This window comes from Pangasianodon hypophthalmus, chromosome 20, assembly GCF_027358585.1.
Source record: "Pangasianodon hypophthalmus isolate fPanHyp1 chromosome 20, fPanHyp1.pri, whole genome shotgun sequence".
Taxonomy (NCBI): domain Eukaryota; kingdom Metazoa; phylum Chordata; class Actinopteri; order Siluriformes; family Pangasiidae; genus Pangasianodon; species Pangasianodon hypophthalmus.
This window is the reverse complement of record NC_069729.1, coordinates 10,213,911-10,237,543: the sequence shown is the minus strand read 5'-3', so window position 1 is coordinate 10,237,543 and position 23,633 is coordinate 10,213,911. Positions and strand designations below refer to the sequence as shown.

General features: G+C 39.4%; 1 protein-coding gene across 2 annotated transcripts; it reads left to right on the top strand.

The window, feature by feature from the left end:
* The first annotated feature begins 1,016 nt into the window (after positions 1–1,016).
* Positions 1,017–22,645, top strand: brpf3a (bromodomain and PHD finger containing, 3a). Of its 2 annotated transcripts, none has more exons than XM_026935374.3 (13): positions 1,017–2,082; positions 6,766–8,281; positions 8,418–8,571; positions 9,865–9,996; positions 10,829–10,957; positions 12,537–12,849; positions 16,514–16,789; positions 17,264–17,716; positions 18,313–18,391; positions 18,476–18,561; positions 18,655–18,722; positions 18,805–18,959; positions 19,902–22,645. In XM_026935374.3, exons 2-13 carry the CDS (start codon positions 6,783–6,785, stop codon positions 20,083–20,085), a joined length of 3,528 nt encoding a protein of 1,175 aa, XP_026791175.1. In that variant the 5' UTR covers positions 1,017–2,082; positions 6,766–6,782; the 3' UTR covers positions 20,086–22,645. The 2 variants fall into 2 exon arrangements, with proteins under 2 accessions (XP_026791175.1, XP_026791174.1); XM_026935373.3 differs by having other exon boundaries at positions 1,018–1,526.
* The last annotated feature ends 988 nt before the right edge of the window (positions 22,646–23,633 follow it).

Genomic DNA, 23,633 nt, shown 5'->3' with positions numbered 1-23,633 from the left:
GCTGGTTTGAGTAAACTGTTGATCATCTGGGAATTTCAGACACAAAAGTCTATAGAGTTTACACATAATGATGCAAAAAAACATTAAGAAAAAACCAAAAGCAAATTTTATTTACAGCTGAAATTAAGATAACAATTTAGCTTAACTGATTTTTTTTTAAAGGCATTTCAATTTATTAGGTGTACGTTATGTTTGTTTTTCCCCAATAGATAGGGTACAACTATATACCCCATGAATGAAAATACCTGCATAGAACTGAACCATATAAGATGTTAAAACAAATATTAATTGGAACAGAATGACAGGTGTGTCATAAGACAAGAATAAAATGGTCAGTGCAAATTACAACCAGAACCATGATATTTTAATTAAACCCTTTGAAGGCCGTAATTCCACAATATGGCAGAGCGTTGGTTATGTTCGGAATAACACACAACGAACTGTGCTGTCATACGAAAATAATCCATGCCGGGGATATGGCCAGCTGCAAAGTGGATTATTTTCATCTAACAGAACGATCTAAGGTGTTTTATTCCACTTATATCTCAGTGATATGCCCACAATCACAATTTTTTATTTATTAATGAATGACACATTCATTACCATTTAGAGTAACATTTAATACACATAACCATTTAGAGTTACATTTAATGTTATGGAACACTGGTCAAACAAGTTACAATTCCTGTTCTCACTTACATTATAGCTGTTATAAAAAAGTTGATCCTTCAACAGCCTTGCCTTTCTTTTTGAATAAGTTAATAATAAAAAAAAAATCATAGCTTGTCACCAAGAAGCCGTAAATTCCTGTTCTGAAGACGTCAGAAAACTTGAAGTTGCAGCTTTACCTCTGACTGCTAGCCTACAAAGTGCAGACACTGGAGACTCCTTCCATAAATGTCAATAATCATCTCTTTACAGAAAACGTCATATCAAATACACTTATATACACTTTTCTTTGTTAAACAACGTTTTTTATCCGTTTATTATTAGGTTTAGATTATGCGGAGCGTCCAGCATACAAGTCCCTAACGTTTCTATACAAAGCCAGAGCTACTGTCAAAGCCGCGCTATTATAGAAAAACAATCACCACCTTCAGATTCGAGAATTCAGCGCCCAAAACAGGTCGCCGGTAGTTTTTTTTTTTTTGCACGTGCTCAGACCTTGTTGGCTACTGGGAGATGTGACGTCATGTAGAGTCTTGGTACACCCAATCACAAGACTAGTCTCAACTGGAGCGCGGTGTTTTTTTTTTTATTATTATTATTAAGGGGCGTATTTTTCGAGTCTATTTAATTATAAACCAACGTTCGTTGTAGTCCGGACGCTGAGCTGTAATGTCACGTGTGTATTTGGAAAATACATGGAGATTGTAAAAATGATAATACTGCACAAATGGTCCGAAAGTGGTATTTAGGAACGTTTTTGTAGGAAGTCACCTCAGTGGATGGCTTGAGGAAGCTACAGAAGATGACGCTGTCTACCTGAATATGACCAGCTTTCCATACACAGTGATCAATAAACAGTAAGTTTCCACCTTTAAATCACTAAACGGTTAGGCTAGCTCGGTGATTGATGATGCTCGTGTAGCGCCGCAGATCTGAATTTAACAAACGGCCGCAGCACTGCTGCCTTTTCTGATTAGTTCAAGAGACAGATACAGGCAAAGCTGTTTGTTCTTTATAGTTTAACTCAGCAGTATTATATAAACACGAATAACAAAGAGCAGTAGTGCATTACATGATTATTTCCTTTTTTCCGGATTAATAAATGCTGTGTTCACAAAAATTAAGGTATTTTGTTATCAGTGTAAACCATCGGAGACCAGATTGTCTCTCTGTGCTGTTAAAATGGCTGACTCTCAGCACAGTCTTGCTTCAGCATTGGTATTTAACCGCGCTGCAACCAAACTATATCACCTGGTAGAAAGGAATCACACAGCTCTGCTTGGCAATTGGCCTAAATTAGACACGTGGTTTCAGTCTGTCTTCTGATAGGTTTGGTTACAGTGAAACCTATTTCCAAGATACATGCCGTTCAGGCCGATACCCCAAACAAATGCAATATTCCTGTCCAGATAGGTAATTCAAATGTACTGAATTTAATGTTTCATTTGGACACGTTTGCAGGCACAATAATGCATGTCCTGTAAGCAAATGCATTGTAACAATCAAAGCAACTACTTTAGAATTACTTTATACTAGGCTTGTGCGATATAACCATTTTTTTTATCGTCAGTACACAATTTTACACTGTCGCGATATCCAGTGACGTTTACTATGACAATATATTTCCAGACCTGCTAACCTTTACGTGTCTTGCGTAGGAGCTCCGGAATTTAACATCGGAGTACGCTAGTACGGATTATTACTCAGAAATACGCCAAAAGAGCACTCTTTTTAAACCCAATAAAACGGGATATGAGCCGGGTGTTTTGAATACTAATATAAACTGAGACCACCTCTAAGCCTCACCCCTTCCCAATGTTACATCCTCTCGGCTGAATTCAGAATAGAATAGAATATTTTTATTGTTATTGTACAAGTACAACGAAATTCAATTGCAACTTCCTTGCTTGAAGCTGTAAGAAAAATATATAGATTTACAAATCTACTATACGGTCATTAACATGATGAGAGTTGGTTTATGAATATACTAACATAAATAGTGTGTATTCCTGTATGGCCATGCAGACAGTGTAAACAACGTAGAAGTACAAGCAGCAGTAGGAGCATTTTTATAATTGTAGTGCAACAATTTAGATGTGCAAAGAAACAGCAGTATTTATAGCAATACTAAGATGTTGAGGAAGTTTTGTGCAAAGTTTGAGTAAAGAATAGACACTGTGTGCAGTATTCAGTAGTACAGAGCACCACCAGACAGTAGTCATACAGGTGCCAGTGATAGCATGTTACTGTGTAGTTGATCCGTGGCTGGTGTTTGTCAGTGCAGTGAGCAGATGTGTAGTGTGAGAGTCTGTTCATTGCAGCTAGGTAGTTATGGAGGGATTTTGGAGGACTCGTTCACTGCAGCGATGGCCCTGAGGAAAAAGGTTGTGCGGGCATAGATAACATAATATAACATCTTGTAACGTCTGCCAGATGGTAGAAGGTCAAACAGGTGATGGCAGGGGTGGGTGGAGTCCTTGCAGATGGTGGTTGCTTTCCTGAGACAGTGGGAGTTGTAAATGTCTTCCAGGGCTGGTAGTTGTGCTCCAGTGATTTTCTGGGCACTGGAGACAACCTGCTGCTGAGCTTTCCTGTCAGCTTTGCCACTGAGGTGGTGTTGCGAGACCATGTGAGATCTTCTGGGATGTGGACACCCAAGAACTTGAAGCCAGACACCCTCTCCACCTTGTCTCCTTTGATGAGTATGGGTCACCATACTTGGCCACAAGTCACTTCACTTCAGGTTCATGCAGCCCTGTAGTGTACCCAGGGGAGCCTTGAACAGTTTTAAGGGGGTATGCAAGAAAGAATTATGGGCCCCCTCCTTTCCGATGAAATTTTTTTTTTCAGGATTTTTATAATAAAATAATTTATATTTTTAGAGAAATGAGATTCTTTGCTATTATACAACAATAGGCTGCTTCATTGTCTTTTTATTCAAGAGTAAACACTCCCACCATTACAAAAGTTTCATACTTAACAACAATTTTCCTTCCTATTTTTAAGAAGACATTACATTCCAGAAGGCAGTAAAAATGAAGAAATATCAAACATGCCAAAGCGGCTGAACACCTCAACAAGCCTCTATACGCACAAACGTAATAACTTTTTCCTGCAGAGCTGCAATTTTAACCAGTCCTATAGACAAATGTCATTCTTTACATGGCCAAGAGGAAAAAAAAAAAAAAAAAAAAGGAGCATGGTAAAATATTTAGCAGGGGTTGCTTTTTGTCCTTAACGATGCTGGCGTGTGTGATTTCTGTCAGCATGTCACTCCAAATAACAAGGCAAGTCATAAATTCTGTACTCTATTTCATTAGACAGGGCATGTGCCTCTGAAAAAAATTTCCCATCTTCAGATTCATACTCAAGATTTTCCAAAGCGTCAAATATGTCACCAAATTGAGACCTCAGCACTTTGAACGAGTCAGGCATGTAGGTCGGGCATGCAGTCAAATTCAACAGCATAATATTTCACATCTTTGACTTGTTTACTGATTTTATGTAACACACAATCTGCAGTGGACTTTAAGAATTCATTTTGTGTACACCAACATAAATATGAAGTACACTTTTTTCCTGTTGATATTTTTTACACGTGTTTGCGCCATGACAGAGTTATAACGGGCTAAAAGTTTGATTAATCCAAGGAAGTTTCCATTTCTTGAATTTCCAATCAGGGCATTTTTACCTCACAAAAGGTAAGTTCCACTCTGCAAGAAACAAAATGCAATCCAGCACTCTGGTCAGCACTTCCATCTCAGCATTTCTTCATCAATTGCAGTTTGTAGTTGATTTACAATGCATTTTCCCAGTCTTAACCTAGTCTCAAGCTCTTTCTATGCAAGGTAAGCATCAATATGGTTGTGCCCCATTTTGTGTTGCTGTGATCGTGACAGACATCGCCAGTTACCATATCCTTTCTTGAAGCAGCTGTTGAGTGCTTTTTCTCCACTGAAAACTTTGCATGCAAAGCAGTATACTTTGTTTGCTTTATGGGAAAACATCAAACAGTCTCATCCCATTTGTTTCCCATTTGTTAATCGTCTACAACAGGAGGCTTTTGTAAAATGTATATTACTGTCCTGTGATCTTGGGAATGGACAATCAGGGCATTTTGGAGGACCATTCTCAGTCAGCATCTTACAGAATGAAACAGAGACTTTACCTGGGCAAGGCCAGTTTGAGGGATCTGGGTCATGATCGAGCAACACCTTGACATTTACGTTCTCTGCTTCTTTACTTTGTTGTTCCTCGCTATCTTCCGTGACACTGATGGTGGACGTGCTTGGTCTACTGACAGGCTGTCCTGCTTCACTTTCATGGACCTTGCATATTTGTGTCTTCAGTGTCAAACACTGGCCTCCCTGTAGGTAGCCTATAGTCAGCTGGTCCTGCCAGTGACTTGAATGCTGTTGTGTCGTACTGTTTCGTCGCTGCAGATTATTGCTTGTTTATTGTTAATCTGCTGTCCTGTCTCACTGCTAGCATCCTCACTGATGCCGTCACACGTATTGCTACTCTTTCCCTGTCTGTCACATCACGACCAATATTTGTTTATTCTGATTTGTTAAGACCCAATTTGTAAGGGGATTTTTCATCCTTTTCACCTACTTTTTTATGTTTTCACCCTTTTCACCTACTTTTTTATGTTTTCACTTTTGGGCACCTGACAAGTGCCTCTTTCCATCCATCATGTTCTTCTAAGCGTCATTAACATCATGCACGCTGTATTTTGAAGTGACAGGAGAGCGAGTTCACATTCACTTATCACTTTCCATAATTTACAGATTTTATTTTATTTTACTACACTACTAATGGTTAAATGTGTTTGTGTATATAAGATTTTTAAAAAATAAAATAAAGTGGTGATTTGGGGCCCCCTAGCGTCCTGTCGGGCCCATATGCCTGGCATACTCTGCATCCCCCATAACGGCACCTCTGGGTACCAGTGGTACAAGTTAGAGTGAAGTACAGGTGGGTGCCTGTCTGAGGGCAATCTGACAGTAAGTCCAGGATCCACTTGCAGTGGGTTCAGCTGAGGCCTTGTCCATATTGTTTGGAGGTTAGTTTCCTCGGGATGATGGTGTTGAAAGCAGAGTTGTGGTCAATGAATAGCATCCTGATGTATGTGCTCGGTCTTTAACCTGAGGTCTTGTAGTTGTAGCGCTGTTGCCGGGAACATGTTCAAAGACGTTGTTAAGCTCATTGGAAACAGTGACATCAGTGACCCTCCTCCCTCCCCCATAATTTGGTCACCTGCCAGTTACCTCTCCTGAGAGAGCTCTGACCCATCATATGATGGCTTCCAACCGGGGAGGGTGAATTCTTGCACATGCTTCCTCCAGGACATGTGAAGCCAGCCAACCACATCTTTTCGAACTGCATCACAGGTCAGCGTAACACACTCTGAGGAAAGCACGATCTGCCCTCATCTGAATTCATGAGCTGACAGACACCCATGATTGGCCAGAATCACAGTGATTGACAGGTGAGAGAGAGTATGCCCCTCCCACCCATTGATGGCTGTGACATCATGGGGATTTAAACTCACAGGGGATTTGAATCTCCTGATGACAGGACGAATACTAGGGCACCACTCAGGAGACCCCACATTAACATTTTTTAATTATTTTGCTTGCCAACCAGTGCTCAAACGCATTCAAGCACTAAGCAGAAGATCAACAGTGAAAATGTTGGCCATGTGCACATTAGACAAGTCATTTGTAAAATGATTATATAAAAATGTACTGTTATTCTTTTCTTTTCTTTTCCTTTCCCTTTTTTTCTTTTTTTTTTTTTTTTTTTTTTAAACTGCATCTTACATTCAGCAGAGTTTTTGGCTGTTCCTTCTGCACAGCTGTATTATTACACCCTCCTGTTCTCTACCTAAACGTCAAATGGTGGAAATGCTCGTTTTACTTTCTTATTTTAGGCTATTGGTTCTGGATGATTAAATTGTTTTTAATCACATTTTTTTAAAAAGGTAAATTACCAATAGGGAAAAATCTATATCGAACAAGCCTATTTTTTATTTAATAATTTAGAGCCCATGCATTTAGACCCCAACACTCACTTATTTATGGAATTTTCAAGGTATAAAAGATTTTAAAATGAAGAAGCTAAGGAGACGAAGTTGTCAGATTGCATTCAGCAGAGGCAGAGGAAGGAGCAGTTCCTCCAACCACACAGACCAGGATATTCTTCTCCGCACTCCTTCCCCATGTAGGCTCAACTTCTCAATATCCAAAGACACACTCACATATGCCCAGTCTCAGAAAATGGTGGAGGTAGAGCTTGAGGGGAGAGTTCATCGTATTAACATTTCTGACCCACTCAAACTCATCACAGAGGATGAGATGCTGGCGCAGGACCTGACAGAGTGCAACAGCAACAAAGAGAACAGTGACCAGATTGCAAGCTATGCTCAGCAGGACCACACTGTCTCTTTACCTAAGGACAAGAGGAAAGACAGCAAACATAGTGGTAGGAGTAGACGCTGTGTTGGCCAACACTACACCCACAACCAGCTGAGCTCATCTCATCACAATCAGTTAGTGAGCCCTCTACCTAAGCCCACCTTCCACAGGGTGGACAACTACTTCCCATCAGAGGCTCTTCCTCTTCCTATGGCCTACTACCGCTACATGGAGAAGTCCAGTGAGGAGCTGGAGAAGGAGGCGGAGTATGACATGGATGAGGAAGACATGGCTTGGCTGGAGATTGTCAATCAGAAACGTGTGTCAGATGGGCATGCCTCAGTCTCTCCTGACACATTTGAGTTATTGATTGATAGGTTGGAGAGGGAATCCATTCTGGAGTCCAGGACCCAAGCCTTGTCCCAGAGCACCATTGATGAGGATGCTTTCTGCTGTGTGTGCCTGGATGACGAGTGCCTTAACAGCAATGTCATCCTGTTTTGTGACATCTGCAACTTGGCTGTGCACCAGGAGTGTTACGGAGTGCCCTACATACCCGAAGGCCAGTGGTTATGCCGCCGCTGCCTGCAGTCCCCCTCTCGGCCTGTGGACTGCGTCCTTTGCCCAAATAGAGGAGGTGCATTTAAACAGGCCAGCGATGGCCGCTGGGTCCACGTAGTTTGCGCTATCTGGATCCCGGAAGTTTGCTTTGCTAACACAGTATTCCTAGAGCCTATAGAAGGAGTGAATAACATTCCCCCTGCAAGATGGAAACTCACTTGCTACCTGTGCAAGCAGAAAGGGAGGGGGGCCTCCATTCAGTGCCACAAGGCCAACTGCTACCGTGCATTTCATGTCACTTGCGCTCAGCGGGCTGGGCTCTTCATGAAGATTGACCCAGTGCGGGAGACTGGCACCAACAACACCACATTCACTGTGAAGAAGACTGCCTTCTGTGGGAACCATTCTCCTCTTGGAGCATGTGAAGTGGGGTACAGTGAAGAGGGTGGAGGCTTTGTAAGGGGTAGGGGTCAAAGGTCATACACTCTAGTACCCACAATTCAGCAAAATCAGCATGGGAGCAAAAAGGGTTTGGTTACACAGCAAAAAAAGAAGACAAGAAAGAATGCAGATGGAGTTTCACGCAAGTCGGCAGTGCCACTACTCCTCGTGCCCCAAATCCCATCCTACAGGTAAGACTTTTTGCATTTCCTCTCACACCAACCTATTTAAATTTTTATGCCATTCTATGTATCAGTACAGAAAATAATATTCATTTTAATAGATGTATGGGGGAATGAAGGCTTGATTTGCACTACTTCTTAACAGGCTTAATAAGATTTGCACAGGCGTGCCAGTACAGAGGAAGAACCAGTTCATGCAGAGGCTTCATAATTATTGGCTGCTAAAACGTCATTCCCGTAATGGAGTTCCACTCATCCGTCAGCTCCACTCACACCTACAGGTTCAGAAGACAGAAGAGGTCTGGGAGCCTTTAAGATTTTCTATTCTTCCTTCACATGTGGTGTCATGGGCTGTATTCAGAGTTGAGTTATGGATTTAGGATTTAATTGCACGCATTGGTATTATGACCTCAGATTTAACTACAAACTTAGTAGTTAGCAGTATTCAGAATTTATGAGAGAGTTATGCACGTGGGGTGGAGTTTGTCTAAAACCAAGGTGTGTATGTTATGTACAATTCTGATCTTGAACTTAAGTGCATTTTCCTAGCATAAAATCGGTTTGAGTGGGGAGCAGTATTAAGTAGAGCACTTCTGTCTGGCAGTTTGAAGTAACCACAATGTGCCACACTGAAATTATTATTATTATTTTTTTGGCTGTAAATATACTCAAAAACAATGGAATGCCATTCGAGGCAAATATTAAATATGTAAACATGACCCAATCAATCAATCAATCAATCAATCAACAATATCGTTCCTTTAAAGACTTTTTGTTTTGCACCAAAGACATCGCTGGAGAAACAACTTAATTGGAGACACACCATGATAAAATAGTTTTTATCCTGCACACACATTACGATTTCATGAACTTGATTTAGTATCTCATGGCTTCATTAAGTTGTGTGCATCAGTTGCTATCAGTGCAAAATATAAAAAAATAAATGCAAAATAATAGGATGTACTCGATCAAGTCCTATTTTGTAAGCTGTAGAATAATGAGTGTGGAAGCCATATTATTAAACGAAACTTGCAGTGATTAATATTATAATTACAACTAGATCTATTAATGCAGTTATATATTGGCAATATACTAGACTCCTATTAGATTTATTTTCATATATATCATTGTAGTAGTCTTTTTTTATTGGCCATTTTTAAATTATCTCTTACTTTTATGTTACATCATACTGCATATTTTCTTCTTTAGTCTGCATTTTCTGTCCCTGATTTTTTTGGGTTTAAAGGCAAGTGCTTGTGATTAAAGGTGGTGGTCTAGACACTCTGACACTTTTACTCAAGAAAAATTTGGCAACCTCAGAGGCATGAACGACATACAGGTGATTTTACTAATCTGAATGGCAAGTTCAGAATATCCACTTAAGTACCTGTGTAACCAAACTCTAATATGCCCAAATTTCCCCCGTAAATATTAAAATATCTTTAGGACTTAAGTTGCTGACTCTGAATACGAAGCCTATTATCAGTCAGTTAGAATATTCACATCAAGATCATTAATAAACTTTAAGAAATCAGCATTTTGTTTTTATTACCCTCTTAACAAGTAACATGCTTGGCAATGATTCGTTGCAGAGGGAGCCGGATGCCAAAGTGCAGGCGTTGAGGGTGGAGCTGAAATACTGGCAGAAGCAGCGGCAGGACCTAGAGAAAGCTCGACTCTTGATCGAGCTCATCCGCAAGAGAGAGAGGCTCAAACGTGAACAGGTGTACATGTATGCTTTTTACTGCAAGTTAATTACCTGAGAAGAGAAACTGTAGTCCCTCTGAACACACACTGAGTTTACACAGCTATTTCAAGGAATCCAATAGATCTACATTTTTTTGATTGCATGTATATTCTTAATAGCATTTTTTTTTTCTGCAACTTTTTGTCCCTGTACTAGACAGAAACATCTAAGCCATTATCAGCTATAATAGAGAAATCCACTGAGCCAAACGCTGTTACCATTTTGTTTTGGGTGATTCTGTTCTTTTAAAAAAAATAAATAAAAAATTTAATCATAGCCTTCATTACTATACTCACTAGATGGAGGAAATCTCCTTTACTCCTCTCTCCCACGTTATGGGTTCAGGAAGTCATTGCTGTGAAACTGGAAAAAAGTAATGAATGGTCACAGATATTTCATTTGGAGTCTGGACCCTTTTTTTTTTGTCCTTGCTAGAACTTCTGTCTATTATCTTCTATTATCTCATGTATACATGCAGTTAATATTGTAACATGTAATAATGTACATTGGAGTGACTTTTTTTTATTCATTTATTTTTTTTCTGCTTTTGTTTTTCTTCTTTTTCATCTTCTCCTTCTTCTTTTTCTTTTTTAAATGATCTGTCCAAGCCATTATGATGTACACTATGTATAGAGCATACAGTACAGTATGTACTCAGTAGGAAACAATTGGTGATTCTGCATGATTCTGCATTGCTGTATGTTGAAGAAGTTTAAAAAAAAGTTTATGGGAAAATGATATTGCCTTGTCCTGATTTTTTTTTTGTTTAAGAAAAAAGTTCTCACACTCCCCTTTTTTGCATGTGGAAGCTAAAACTGCAGCAGGTGACTTTGGAGCTCCAGCTCACTCCAGCCTTAGTACTGCTGCGCTCCACACTAGAGCAGCTGCAAGAAAAAGACACTGCTTGCATCTTCATTTCACCCGTCAATCTGTCTGAGGTAAATACATGATAAAAGAATGCAAATTCATCCTCTGAGCTCAATTTAACCCTTATCTCTCTATAGTTTATAACAGCAGCTAGTTACACCAATTGAACTTCAGTTCTACATACCCTAGTGTGCTTGTAGATGCGCCTATATGAATACCTTAAAGATTCTATGTCCTAAAACCAGTTTGTACCCATGTCTCACCATTTCAACAGTGGATAATGCTGCATTGGACTAATGCTAGTAATTTGGATTTTCTGATCTATGACTAGGAGAAACCAAAGAAAAAGCCACCTGGAATTCCTACTCTGAAGGTTGGGAAGGTCTCCTCAACCCCAAGTTCAGTCAACATGACTGCTCACGCTGTAAATAAACAGTAAATAAAATACCTGTTCCCTACATAAAAAGAGTTTATAGTAGTATTTACTTTACTTCAACACAGGCACATTACTTTGTTAAATCTATAACACTGACCATACAGTCTGTTTTGAGAAATTACACATCATAAACTCGTAATCACTAATGTTAGGTGGCTAGCTTGTTGCTACCAAAACACATACTTCCATATTTTTTTCCACTTTGTAGCTCATATGTGCCCAGCTCAAAAATCACATAATTCTGAGTTCATGCTTCCCACTTGCACACTGTAGACTTGTACCTAAGAACTGCTACTGTAAGCAGTGATACTCATACTGAACATTCTTTCAACACTTACTTTTTGACTTCATAGTATACAGTTGTAGAACCGTAATGCTGTGTTCAACTAGAGGGCATAACTTGTAATTCCCGACCACTGACTAGGAAAAGCCAGAAGAAATGCTCCTTCAACTCAGAATTCCTACTCAGAAACTCTGGGTAGTCTTCTCCACTACGAGTTCCTCCGAGTCCAGGGAGTCAGCATGGCTGCACACAGCATCAGAAGTAAACAAAGCATTACTTCTTATCTTTAAATGAGTTATGTACAGTATAACTATATAAAGGATAAGTATTGGTATTAGATCAATTTACATACAGACATTTTCTCTTGTTAAATCTATAACATTGACTATACAGTTCGCTGTTTTGAGGAGGAAAATATACATCACTCATCATATTTAGCTGGCTCGTTTGTTGCTAATAAAACATGAACATGGAAGTGTCCATGTTTTTTCCCCATTTTGTACCTCAAATGCACAGAGGTCAAAACTGATGTCATCCCATGCTCCAAATTCCCACCTCTGAGGTATGTTGTATGCAGCATAATTTTCATTGTCATCCAGAAAAGGATGGGTTCACGTTTGAGTCTGGTTCTCTCAAGATTTCTTCCTCATGTTGTCTCATGGAGTTTTTCTTCACCACTGTCACCTCTGGTTTGTTCATTAGAGAACTAATTATAAATCTATATTTGGATTTCTGTAAAGCTGCATTCTGACAGTGTTCATTGTTAAAGCCCTATATAAAAAAAAATCAAATTGGATATTAGTTACAATGTACGTTAAAGGAAAGGTCCAAATGTCCAAGTTTTGTTCAAATGGTGCAACTAGCTGTTGGGCAACAGTCTATTGAAAAATAAATTGAACAGTTTTGCCACCTGCTTCATTCTGTTACATAGGTTCCAGATTATCTGGAGTTTGTTTCTGAGCCCATGGACTTCTCTACCATGCGTGAGAAGCTGGAGGCACATAAGTACAGCTCCGTGGCAGATCTGGAGGCTGACTTCAACTTAATGGTGTCTAACTGCCTGCGGTACAATTCCAGTGACACAGTGTTCCACAAAGCTGCCATGCAGCTCAAGGAGGTGGGTGGTGCCATCTTGCGGCACGCCCAGCGCCAGGCTCTTAGCACAGGATTTGACCTTTCCACAGGAATGCATCTTCCAGACTCAGCCAGCAAAGTGAACTCCAGCCAGTCCTGCTGGGACAAGGGTAAGTAGGGAGATCACCATAATGAAAATCTGTGGGTTTTTTAAATTTATATTTATACTTTGCTTTTTTTTCACACCAGTCTATGCGCCATACCCCATAATGACAAAGCAAAAACCAGATTTATGATAACTTTGCAAATTTTTAAAAAGAAAAATCTGAAATATCACATCAACATTAGTATTCAGACCATTTTCTATGACACTTAGCTCAGGTGCATCCCATTTTTCTGGATCATCTTTGAGATGTTTCTACAATTTGACTGGAGTCCATCTGTGGCAAATTCAGTTGATTGTACATGATTTGGAAAGGCGATTGGAGATGGGACAAACTTGCTGAAGGTCAACCATCACTGCAGTGCTCCACCAAGCTTTACGGCAGAGTGGCCAGACAGAAGCCTCTCCTCAGTGCAAGACACATGAAAACATGAAATTTGTAATTTATTTTGCAAATTCCAAGTGGGCTTTCATGTGACTTGCACTGTGGAGAGGCTTCCATCTGGCCACTCTGCCATAAAGCACAGATTGGTGGAGTGTTGCAGTGATGGTTGACCTTCAAGTTTCTCCCATCTCCACACATGATCTCTGGAGCTCAACCAGAGTGACTATCGGGTTCTTGGTCACCTCTCTTACCAAGGCCATTCTCCCCTGATTGCTCAGGTTGGCCCTTCGGCCAGATCTAAGAAGAGTCGTTCCAAACTTCTTCCATTTAAGAATTATGGAGGCTATTATGCTCTTGGGAACCTTCAATGCTGCAGAAACTTTTTGTAGCCTTCCCCAGATCAGATCCAGAACACAATCCTGTTTCCGAGCTCTGCAGGCAGTTCCTTTGACCTCATGTCTTGGTTTTTTGCTCTGATATGTAATTTATGCTGTTAGACCTTAAATAGACAGGTGTGTGCCTTTCCACATCATGTCCACTCAAAGTGTAGAAACATCTCAAAGATGATCTAGAGAAATGGGATGCACATAAGCTAAATTTCAAGTGTCAAGGGTCTGAATACTTATATCAATGTGATATTTCAGTTTTTTTTGCATAAGGCTGCAACAAAACAAAGTGTGAAAAAAATGAAGGGGTCTGAATACTTTCTGAATGCACTCTTATTTATATATATAGTGACTATATATTTATATATATATATATATATATATATATATATATATATATATATATATATATATATATATATATATATATATATATATATAATATACCGATCAGCCAGTGAATAACATTGATTATCTCGTTACAAATGCACCTGTCAAGGGGTGGTATTAGAACAGGGGTAATAGAATATTACAACAGTGAACAGTCAGTTGTCGAAGTTGATGTGTCTTGATAGGTCTTGTGGGGTGTTCCCAGTATGCAGTGTTTACTACCTACCAAAAATGGTCCAAAGGACAACTGGTGAACCGGCGACATGGTCATGGGCACCCAAAGCTCATTGATGTGCTTGGGGAGAGAAGGCTAGCCCATCTGGTCCGTTCCCACAGAAGAGCTACTGTAGCACAATGTTAATGCTTTCTATGATAGAAAGAACACACAGTGCATCACAGCTTGCTGCATATGAGGCTGCATAGCCGCAGACCAGTCGGACTGCCCATGCTGACCCCTGTCCACTGCTGAAAGTGCAATGGGCATGTGAGCATCAGAACTGGACCATGGAGCAATGGAAGAAGGTGGTTTGGCCTGATGAATCACATTTTCTTTTACATCATGTGGACGGCCGGGTTTGTGTGCATCGCTGACCTGGGGAAGAGATGGCACCAGGATGCACTCAGGGAACAAGGCAAGCCAGGCAAAGGCAGTGTGATGCTCTGGTCAGTGTTCTGCTGGGAAACCTTGGTTCCTGGCATTCATGTGGATGTTACTTTGACACATACCACCTACCTAAATATTGTTGCAGACCAGGTACACCCCTTTATGGCAGTGGTGTTCCCTAATGCCAGTGGCCTCTTCCAGCAGGATAATGCGCCCTGCCACACTGCAAAAATTGTGCTGGACATAAAAGTCCGATCCATAGAGTCCCCACCTTGCAACTTACAGGACTTAAAGGAATTGCTGCTAATGTCTTGGTGTCATGTACCACAGCACCCCTTCAGAGGTCTTGTGGAGTCCATGCCTCGACAGGTAAGAGCTGTTTTGGCAGTACAAGGGAGACCTACTCAATACCTACCAGAATTATTTATTTATTTATTTGAAAAAAAAAACTCTAACCCTACCACTATGCATCCTGAAGCACTGGTGAGAACAAGGGCTGCATGAAAAGCAATTTACAGGATTGATTTAACTCTTGAATTTGTACAGTTCCTCAGCGTCAGCTAGGTCACTCAAGTTCATAAGATGCCCTGTGGAAAGCGGACACCTGACCATCACACCCATGTGTGGGCCTTCCTCAAACTGTTGCCACAATGCTGAAAGCACACAACTGTCTAGAATGCCTTTGTATGCTGTAGCTTTAAGATTTCACTTTCCCTTTACTGGAATTTGGGCCTAGCCCAAATCTGTTTCATAATGGCAATGCCCCTGTGCACAAAGCAAGCTCCATGAAGACATGGTTTGGCAAGTTTGGAAGACCTCAAGCCCTGCACAGAGCCCTGACCTCAGCCCCATTGAACACCTCTGGGATGAATTGAAATGCCAACTGTGTGCCAAGCCCTTCTCGCCCAACACTAGTGCCCAACCTCACTAATGCTCTTGTGACTGAATGGGAAATTCCCAAAATCTAGTGGAAAGCCTTTCAAGAGTGGCAACCAACTTTGGAATTTGATGTGCCATGTAGTGTATCTAATGTGACTACTTAAGCTAGGGAACTAACTTTCAAAACGTCTTTCCCAAATTAGTGAATTGTTGTTTATACTTAGATTTACTTTAGTTTTTGTGTTTTTAGAATCTTCTAAGAAGCTGGATACAGTGCTATACAATTTTATATTTTTAAAATGAATTGAAGGGTTTTTTTTTTTGTTTTTGTTTTTGTTTTTTTTAAAGAGACTCAGCAGAGATATGCTGACCTGTACACAGCTCAGGGTCTGCGTGGGCTATATGGAGCAGTGGCTCTATAAATAAAAGCAGATTTCGTTTGTGAATTTGGGCCAGTTTCTATAGAAGTATGGTTTTGGAGCTGAGTAAGGTAGTGTTTAGGATGGACTACTGGAGAAAACTGCTGATGATAGACAAAAAATGAATGAACTTCATGCAAGAGCCCACCTAGCACTGTTTCTTTGTTTCATCCAGCAGGCTCCCTGTGAACCTTTCTGCCAGGCTTTCTAAACTGAAGCTGAAGAAAAATTTCACCTTCCACAATAATATTGACACAAAGCACTTTTGTGAAAAATCAATAGAATTTTGTTGGTTGCTATATCACATTAAGTGTGGAAAAATATCTGACATGATTTATCTTGGTTTCATTTTTTTAACATCACAAAAACCTGCAATATTAATAGGGGTGTGTAGACTTTTTTATATGCACTGTATTTGCCTCTAAATGGGGCAGTCTGTAAAAAGCATGGCTGCTCTGAAAAGATGTGTAAGGGTAATGATAAAAACTATAAGCCATTAAAATGTTTCCCTTTAACAATATAGATGTTTTTAAAACACACTGATCACTAGCATACATTTCTGACCAGCAGTTTTTAGTTCTTTTCTTTCCTGTAATTTCTCTATATAGTGGACATGCTTTTGGACCCTGGAAATAGCTTCCCCATGTCTCCAGAGGCCCAGCTGAAACAGCTGCTTGAAAAGCTGGACATGTTGACATCTATGTGTGCCAGCGGAGAACGCACTAAACGGATGCGACTGCTGCGCAGGGAAATCGACAGTATCCGGCACAAGCTCAGCTGCCAGCGGCGAACTTCACGACTGCTCAGTGGCAACATCAAAAAGGAAGACAAGCGTGAGGAGGAAGAACGGAATGAAAAAATTAATTATGCAACAGTTATTCCAGGTGCTCCCTACGATTGAAATCTTCCAGTTTTCCATAAATTTTCCATTTATTGCTCTATTATTACTTTATTATCCACTTGTATCTTTTATTCTTTTTAGCACAAGGGTTCCCAAAATAGGGGTCATGCCCCCATGTGGGGTTGCTTGATTTACACATGGGCTCATAAGAGAAAGTCTCTCCTGTTTATCTCCTCTTCTGTTTTATTCTTGTATTTTACAAATAAATATTATGAATATCGCTTTAGCTATGAAGAGAGATTTTCTGTGTTACTATTTTGAAATGTTACTGGGAGTCGTATTCAAACAAGCAACACTTAAATGAAGAGTGTTACGTGTTATTTTAGTCTTTTTTACTATCCTGACAAGCTGCACTAACATAGAAGTTCAGAAATAAAAATGGACAAATCTGAGTCCAGAGAATCTACAAATCAAAAAACTCAAGAGTCCACATGTCTCACCTCCTCTCCTTTACCAGGGGATGCCCCACCAAGTGCTCCAGTCTTCTGCCTGGAAAAAGGAGGAATGATCACCCATGGCCAGTTTTATAAACAGCAAGGAAGCAGAGGCAGGGGGAGAGGCAGAGGCAAGGTGAAAACTCCCAGTGAGGCTCCTGCCCATACAGAAGTAGAAGATGATAAACTCCATCTGAAGGAACGACACACTCTGGCCATGTCCTCAAAAGAGGAGACTGATAACAGAGTTTCTTCTCTGGACGGTTCACCCTTTTTTCCCAAGTTGGGTGTAGGCCGCCGCACATCCATACTATTCAAGAAAGCTAAAAATGGAGCCAAATTGACCAAAAGCATGCTGTTTTCACTCCAGAACAGAGTCAGTCCTGACCAAACAAGTGAAAAACTGCCAGATCATAGATCTCAGTGGAGCCTCCTTTGCACACCACCAACCCCAAAATCTCCTTCCAAAGAGAATGGTATGGAAATATTCTTTATATTATTTAATCATTGGACATTGTTGGTCACCAGTAAGTATTGTCTAATGTAGAGTGGTGAACTTGGGAAGTCTTCTTTTTATTATTATTATATTTCCACATGGGAGTCTATGGCAGATAGATGGACAGTCACAGCTACCTTCACAGCCACTCAAGTGCTCAGTAGGGCAAATTTGGACATTCATTTACAATAATAACTCTGCAATTCCATGTTCCTCTAATTCTCTGATTGTTTTGCTATATATATATATATATATATATATATATATATATATATATATATATATATAGATAAAGATATATATAGATAAAGATATATATATAGATAAAGATATAGATATATATTCCACCAGGACCTAACATTAACAAATAAGCTTTGATTTGGGGGCTACTGAAAAGTGAGGCAATATCTCAGCAATGGCTTGATGTTTTGGCTTCAAAGTTACTATATCTCAATGGGAACAAATGCTGATTGTCCCAGTGGCTTCTGGTTTTCCTCCATCACTAATGGGCGGGGCCAAAAAGCATGGCCCCCTTAATCACACTCGCAGCTACATTTTTCACTATTTTTATTTCAGTCTTGACAAATGGTCTTAAAAAACAGAAGAATAGCGTCCCAGAGTCAGAGCGTTGCTCTACTGCTTATCAAAACATCAGGTAAGGAAGGACACTTACACTTAATATACAGGCAGGATATAGTGAATATATTTACCCTTTTTTTATTGCCTTTTCCATGAATAGTTCTTCACCTCCCAAACACAGTCAAGGCAAACCATCTTTAAACAAGGTCCTAGTTGGGGAGGGAGAGAGCACAAAGGCTGATTCAGGTAGATACAAATATGAAATAAAATGAAACTTAGATGTTTTCACACATTTGGAATACTGATAATTTAATCTAATGTCTAATGATTCCCCAAAAGAGACTAACCTGGAGCCTCTCAGCTTGGTTTGGGCTAAATGCAGGGGCTATCCCTCATATCCTGCAATGGTAAGTTTTTCTGTAAGCCAGTCATTCTTTTATCGAGTTAGTTAAATAACCTGATTATTCTGATCATGCTGATTTTATGCAGACAGTAGATCCTGACATGTCCAAAGAAGGAATTTTTCCTAATGGCATTGTAATCCCAGAACCACCTCAAGAAGTGCTGAAACTGGGTGAGCGCAGACAGATGGAGACCGAGGACAAGCTATTCCTTGTGCTGTTCTTCGACACAAAAAGAACCTGGTAAGCAACCCAAGGCCTAAGCTATAAAATGTTAATATGATCTGATTTAAATGACATACAAATCAGGAATTATAAAACCTGAAGCAGATGTGAAAATGTTCCTCTATGCAGACTGAGAAGTGTGTGTACAAATGTTTTTGTGTTCATGTTCTGGTAAGTTAGTTCATGGTAACTTTTCCTGTTACATGAGTAAGAGTGACTGAATGAATTAATGGAATTCCCAAGAAACATAAATAGATAATTGTTGGTGACGTGTTCTAACAAACACTTGACACTTTCCCAGATTTGTGCCTATATTTTTTTCCTTTTTGCTCTGGTGTGTTTGACAAATAACGTAACCTGTTTGTGATTAATAAACAGGCCACTGATAAAGAATTAGGAAAATTTTTTTCATACATGTGGACTTTAATAAGTCATTAGTGGGAACTTGTAGGAAACGATTGCAAGTCCATGTAACACTCGTCAGTTCAGAGGGGAATAACGGAATGGGAGACAGGCTTGGGATTGCTCAACTGAGAGAGAGAGAAAGAGAGAGAGAGAGTAGCTCAGCTCAGCTCTTTCTGCTCGGGTTTCATGCTACTCAGCACATATCTGCGCTCTCTTGTGTGTGGTGATTCCTTACCCCGCCCCGCAGTACACATGTAGGATTCTTTTACTCATGTCTTTATAAAGGAAGCCTCACGCTGAGTAAGAAGTGTTTTCACAGTAAAGATGACTGAATAAACACCAACAGATACCGATGTTAGTGTAAAAGGACTGCATATGATTGCTGTGAAGTCTCATTCATACTGGTTCATGCGGTTTGTCAATTATTTTATTGAACGTTTTAAACTGCTAACCTTTGAAAGTTTGCTTTTATTTAATTTGTATGAAAGTGTCTTCAGGTCCTCAGAACAGGTATTTTGTTTTGATCCTAAGTGGTTCTCCTTTTTTACCTAATAGGCAGTGGTTACCATTGGGCAAACTCCATCCAATGGGAATCGATGACACTGTGGATAAACTTCGCCTGATGGAAGGCAAGAAACCAAATGTACGGAAGTCTGTACACATGGCATATGAGCGAGCAATGAGGCACCTCAGCCATGTGCATGAAAACATGAACTTCAGCCCCCCGTCTTACATTTAAAGCACTTTACAGTGGGATACTCAAAAAGATTGTCGTAGTGCTTGAAAGTGAATCTTTAGAAATGTTCATAGATATTTTATGTGTCAGCATGATAATTTATATGCCGTGGAAAAAAGTCAGGTGTCATGTGACCACTATCAAGCAATTTAATAAATGTACTGACCCATCTCTAAAAAAAAGTAAAACTAAAATGGGACATCTGCAATGACTGTTGCTGGTTATGTTTAGGCCTACATGCAGCCTAATAATCTGGTAATAATCTGACTGATGGCTCAGTTGGAATAAAAAAAAAAAAAAAAAAAAAACGTGTACACTTCCAGTATCTGAATCTGCATGTGTTTGAGTCATGAGTCACACTTCCTAGTGGAATAATAAGGCCCTAAAAAAACTCAGTTCAAATGTGAGATCAAACTAACTTTGATAAATACTAGTAATATTAAAAGATGACTAAGGTGTAATATACAGTATGTCTGTTATACCAATAGATTATGTGCACATCATTTTCAACAATCAATGCATTCTTGTTTACTTTTTTGTGATTATGTTTTTGCTGAGACAGAATTTATATAAAACCCAATAAAACAAGCAGTGTGATTAAAAAGTTTAACATGCTGCATTCTACACATGTACATAACTTTGGATGGAATTACATGTAATGTGTAGATAAATGAAGATTGTCTACAGCGTTTGGATTTATATACACCAATCAACCATAACATTAAAACCACCTGCCTAATATTGTGTAGGTCCCCCTTGTGCTGCCAAAAAGCTGTGACCTGTTGAGGCATGGACTCCACAAGACTCCTGTAGGTGTGCCCTGGTATCTGGCACCAAGACATTAACAGCAGATCCTTTAAGTCCTGTAAGCTGCGAGGTGAGGCCTCCATGGATCAGACTTGTTTGTCCAGCAACATCCCACAGATGCTCGATCGGATTGAGAGCTGGAGAATTTGGAGGCCAAGTCAACACCTTGCACTCTTTATGCTCCTCAAACCATTCCTGAACAATTTTGGCAGTGTGACACATTATCCTGCTGGAAGAAGTCACTCAGGTCCTTACACATGCCCATTTTCCTGCTTTCAACACATCAACTTGGAGGACTGACTGTTCACTTGCTGCCTAATATATCCCACCCCTTGACAAGTGCTACTGCAACGAGATAATCCATGTTATTCACGGCACCTGTCAGTGGTTTTAATGTTATGGGTGTCCTTGGTCTGCAACAATGTTTAGGTAGGTGGTACATGAATCCTTTCCATAGTGCACCTTGGTGCCATCTCTTCCCCAGGTAAGTGACGCACATGCACCCGGCCGTCCATATGATGTTAAAGAAAATGTGATTCATCAGACCAGGCCACCTTCTTCCATTGCTCCATGGTCCAGTTCTGATGCTCATGTGCCCATTGTAGGTGCTTTCGGCAGTGGACAGGGGTCAGCATGGGTACTCTGATGGGTCTGTGGCTACACAGCCCCATATGCAACAAACTGTAATGCACTGTGTGTTCTTACACCTTTCTATCAGAGCCAGCATTAACATTTTCAACAGTTTTTGCTACAGTAGCTCTTCTGTGGGATCAGACAAGACAGGCTAGCCTTCGCTCCCCACGTGCATCAATGAGCCTTGGGGCTTAAGCCTTGGGAACACCCAAAAGACCTGCCGTATTGGACCCAGTTGTCTAGCCATCACTATTTGGCCCTTGTAAAAGTCACTCAGATCCTTACACTTGCCCATTTTTCCTGCTTCCAACACATCATCTTCGAGAACTGACTGTTCATTTGCTGCCTAATATATCCCACCCCTTGATAGGTGCCATTGTAATAATCAATGTTATTCACTTCACATGTCAGTGGTTTTAATGTTATGGCTGATCGATGTAAATATATATAAATTTCATTTGGAATCTTAAATTTGGATTGGTAAATATTTGCATATAAACACAACCAGTGGTGTTGAAATCAGGCAGCCAGGACACTTGGCAAAACGATCTACTTTTTAGACATTGGTGTTTAACAGCCAAATCTGTCACATTTCACCTACTATACTTGCATTTTTAAAATGATATTGACCTTAAACCTTTGATGGATTGAAATTGCATTCACACATTTGTTGTTTTCATGGCTTTATTATTTGAGAGAACTTTTTTAATCTCAACATGTAAGTTTTATTTACAATGCATGGATTAAGTAGATTTTGGGACAGACCCTGCTTTTGTATATATTAAAGCATGTATGTAGAAGATATTCACTGGTTTTTAAAATCTAAAATGTAAATTAAGTACTGTGAACATTTTACATTTAATTTTTATTTCTATTGTGTGGTTACAAAATTATTTAATAGTAAGGATATTGTTTAATTTTAAGGATTTCATTTTTAACAATGCTCTGCAGAGCATAATAAGAAACCTTCTGCATGTGCAAGTCAAAAAAGTAAGTAGGTCCATAGATCATGTATACAAAGTAAAATAGAAAAAATAATTTTTAAGCCTGTAAAATCAACTCAGTGTGCCAAACATGCCTGAAAGTATTTTGTGAGAAGAGAAATAAATACACTGTTGTTTGATATTTTGTTCCAAGTATTTTTCAAGCGAATGCCACTGCTCATGGAAATTGAACAAAAAAAAAGTATAATTGTGTTACACAATGTCTTCACTACACGGTTTTGAGCAAATAGTTTAGGTTGCAAATTTGAAATTGAAATGTGTTCAAATGATAAAGTGGGAAAAGTTATTCATTTATTAACAGTCAAGTCACTTTCTGTTTTGTGGCAAGCCCTGTGACCAAACAATGAAAAAACATTTAAATATCACTGAACTTGAATGTCTAGCACCACCCTCTTCTGTCACCTGTTTTTACATGCCAGTAATATGAGATGACAATGGAAAGTGATACAATGACTTTTTACCAGCAATACACACCAGCAAAATCCAAGACTAGATATTGTGGTAAAAAATGAAATCACTGAAAACCCACACGAGATGAGATGACATGCCTTCATTTTACAGTACAAGATAGTTTACCAACAAAATATATTAAAATACATTTAATTCAAGGCAGTCTTCAATGAGTACATTTACAGGTATAAAATAATCTGATTTGATAAACACATTTAAGTAATTTGATAATGGGAAAACACCAGATGTGCATGAGTCAATAAACAAGCAAGTGTGAAATGCTTGCACTGGTACATTTTAAATCAAGTAGGTTGTAAGTTTTTAAACTATTTTATTAACATAGTAGCTGAACAGTGTGCATAAATGCTACATCATTTTTATAATACACAATGTATATTTAATCTAGCATGTGTTTCTTATTGGTTGGAAGAACAACTGACTCAAAGTTAGTGTCCTCTAATAAATCACTCAAGCTGATTTACTAATAAATAGTTTTCCTCTGTGCTCCTTCAAGTTATTTTTATTTGGATACAAGGAGAGAAACAAGCTGGTTATGTTAATGCACATGTGCAGTATACATGCGTGGATCAACCTCATAATTTATTTTTACTCTGATTTCCAGAGTATTTCGCTGACCAATCTAATATCAGATTCTTG

Bases quoted from the DNA above. Each gene is read 5' to 3' on its own strand.
- brpf3a (XM_026935374.3), top strand. From the start codon at position 6,783: ATGAAGAAGCTAAGGAGACGAAGTTGTCAGATTGCATTCAGCAGAGGC. The intron at 9,997-10,828 runs GTGTACATGTAT...TGCATGTGGAAG, and splicing joins AGAGGCTCAAACGTGAACAG to CTAAAACTGCAGCAGGTGAC. The intron at 10,958-12,536 runs GTAAATACATGA...TCTGTTACATAG, and splicing joins CACCCGTCAATCTGTCTGAG to GTTCCAGATTATCTGGAGTT.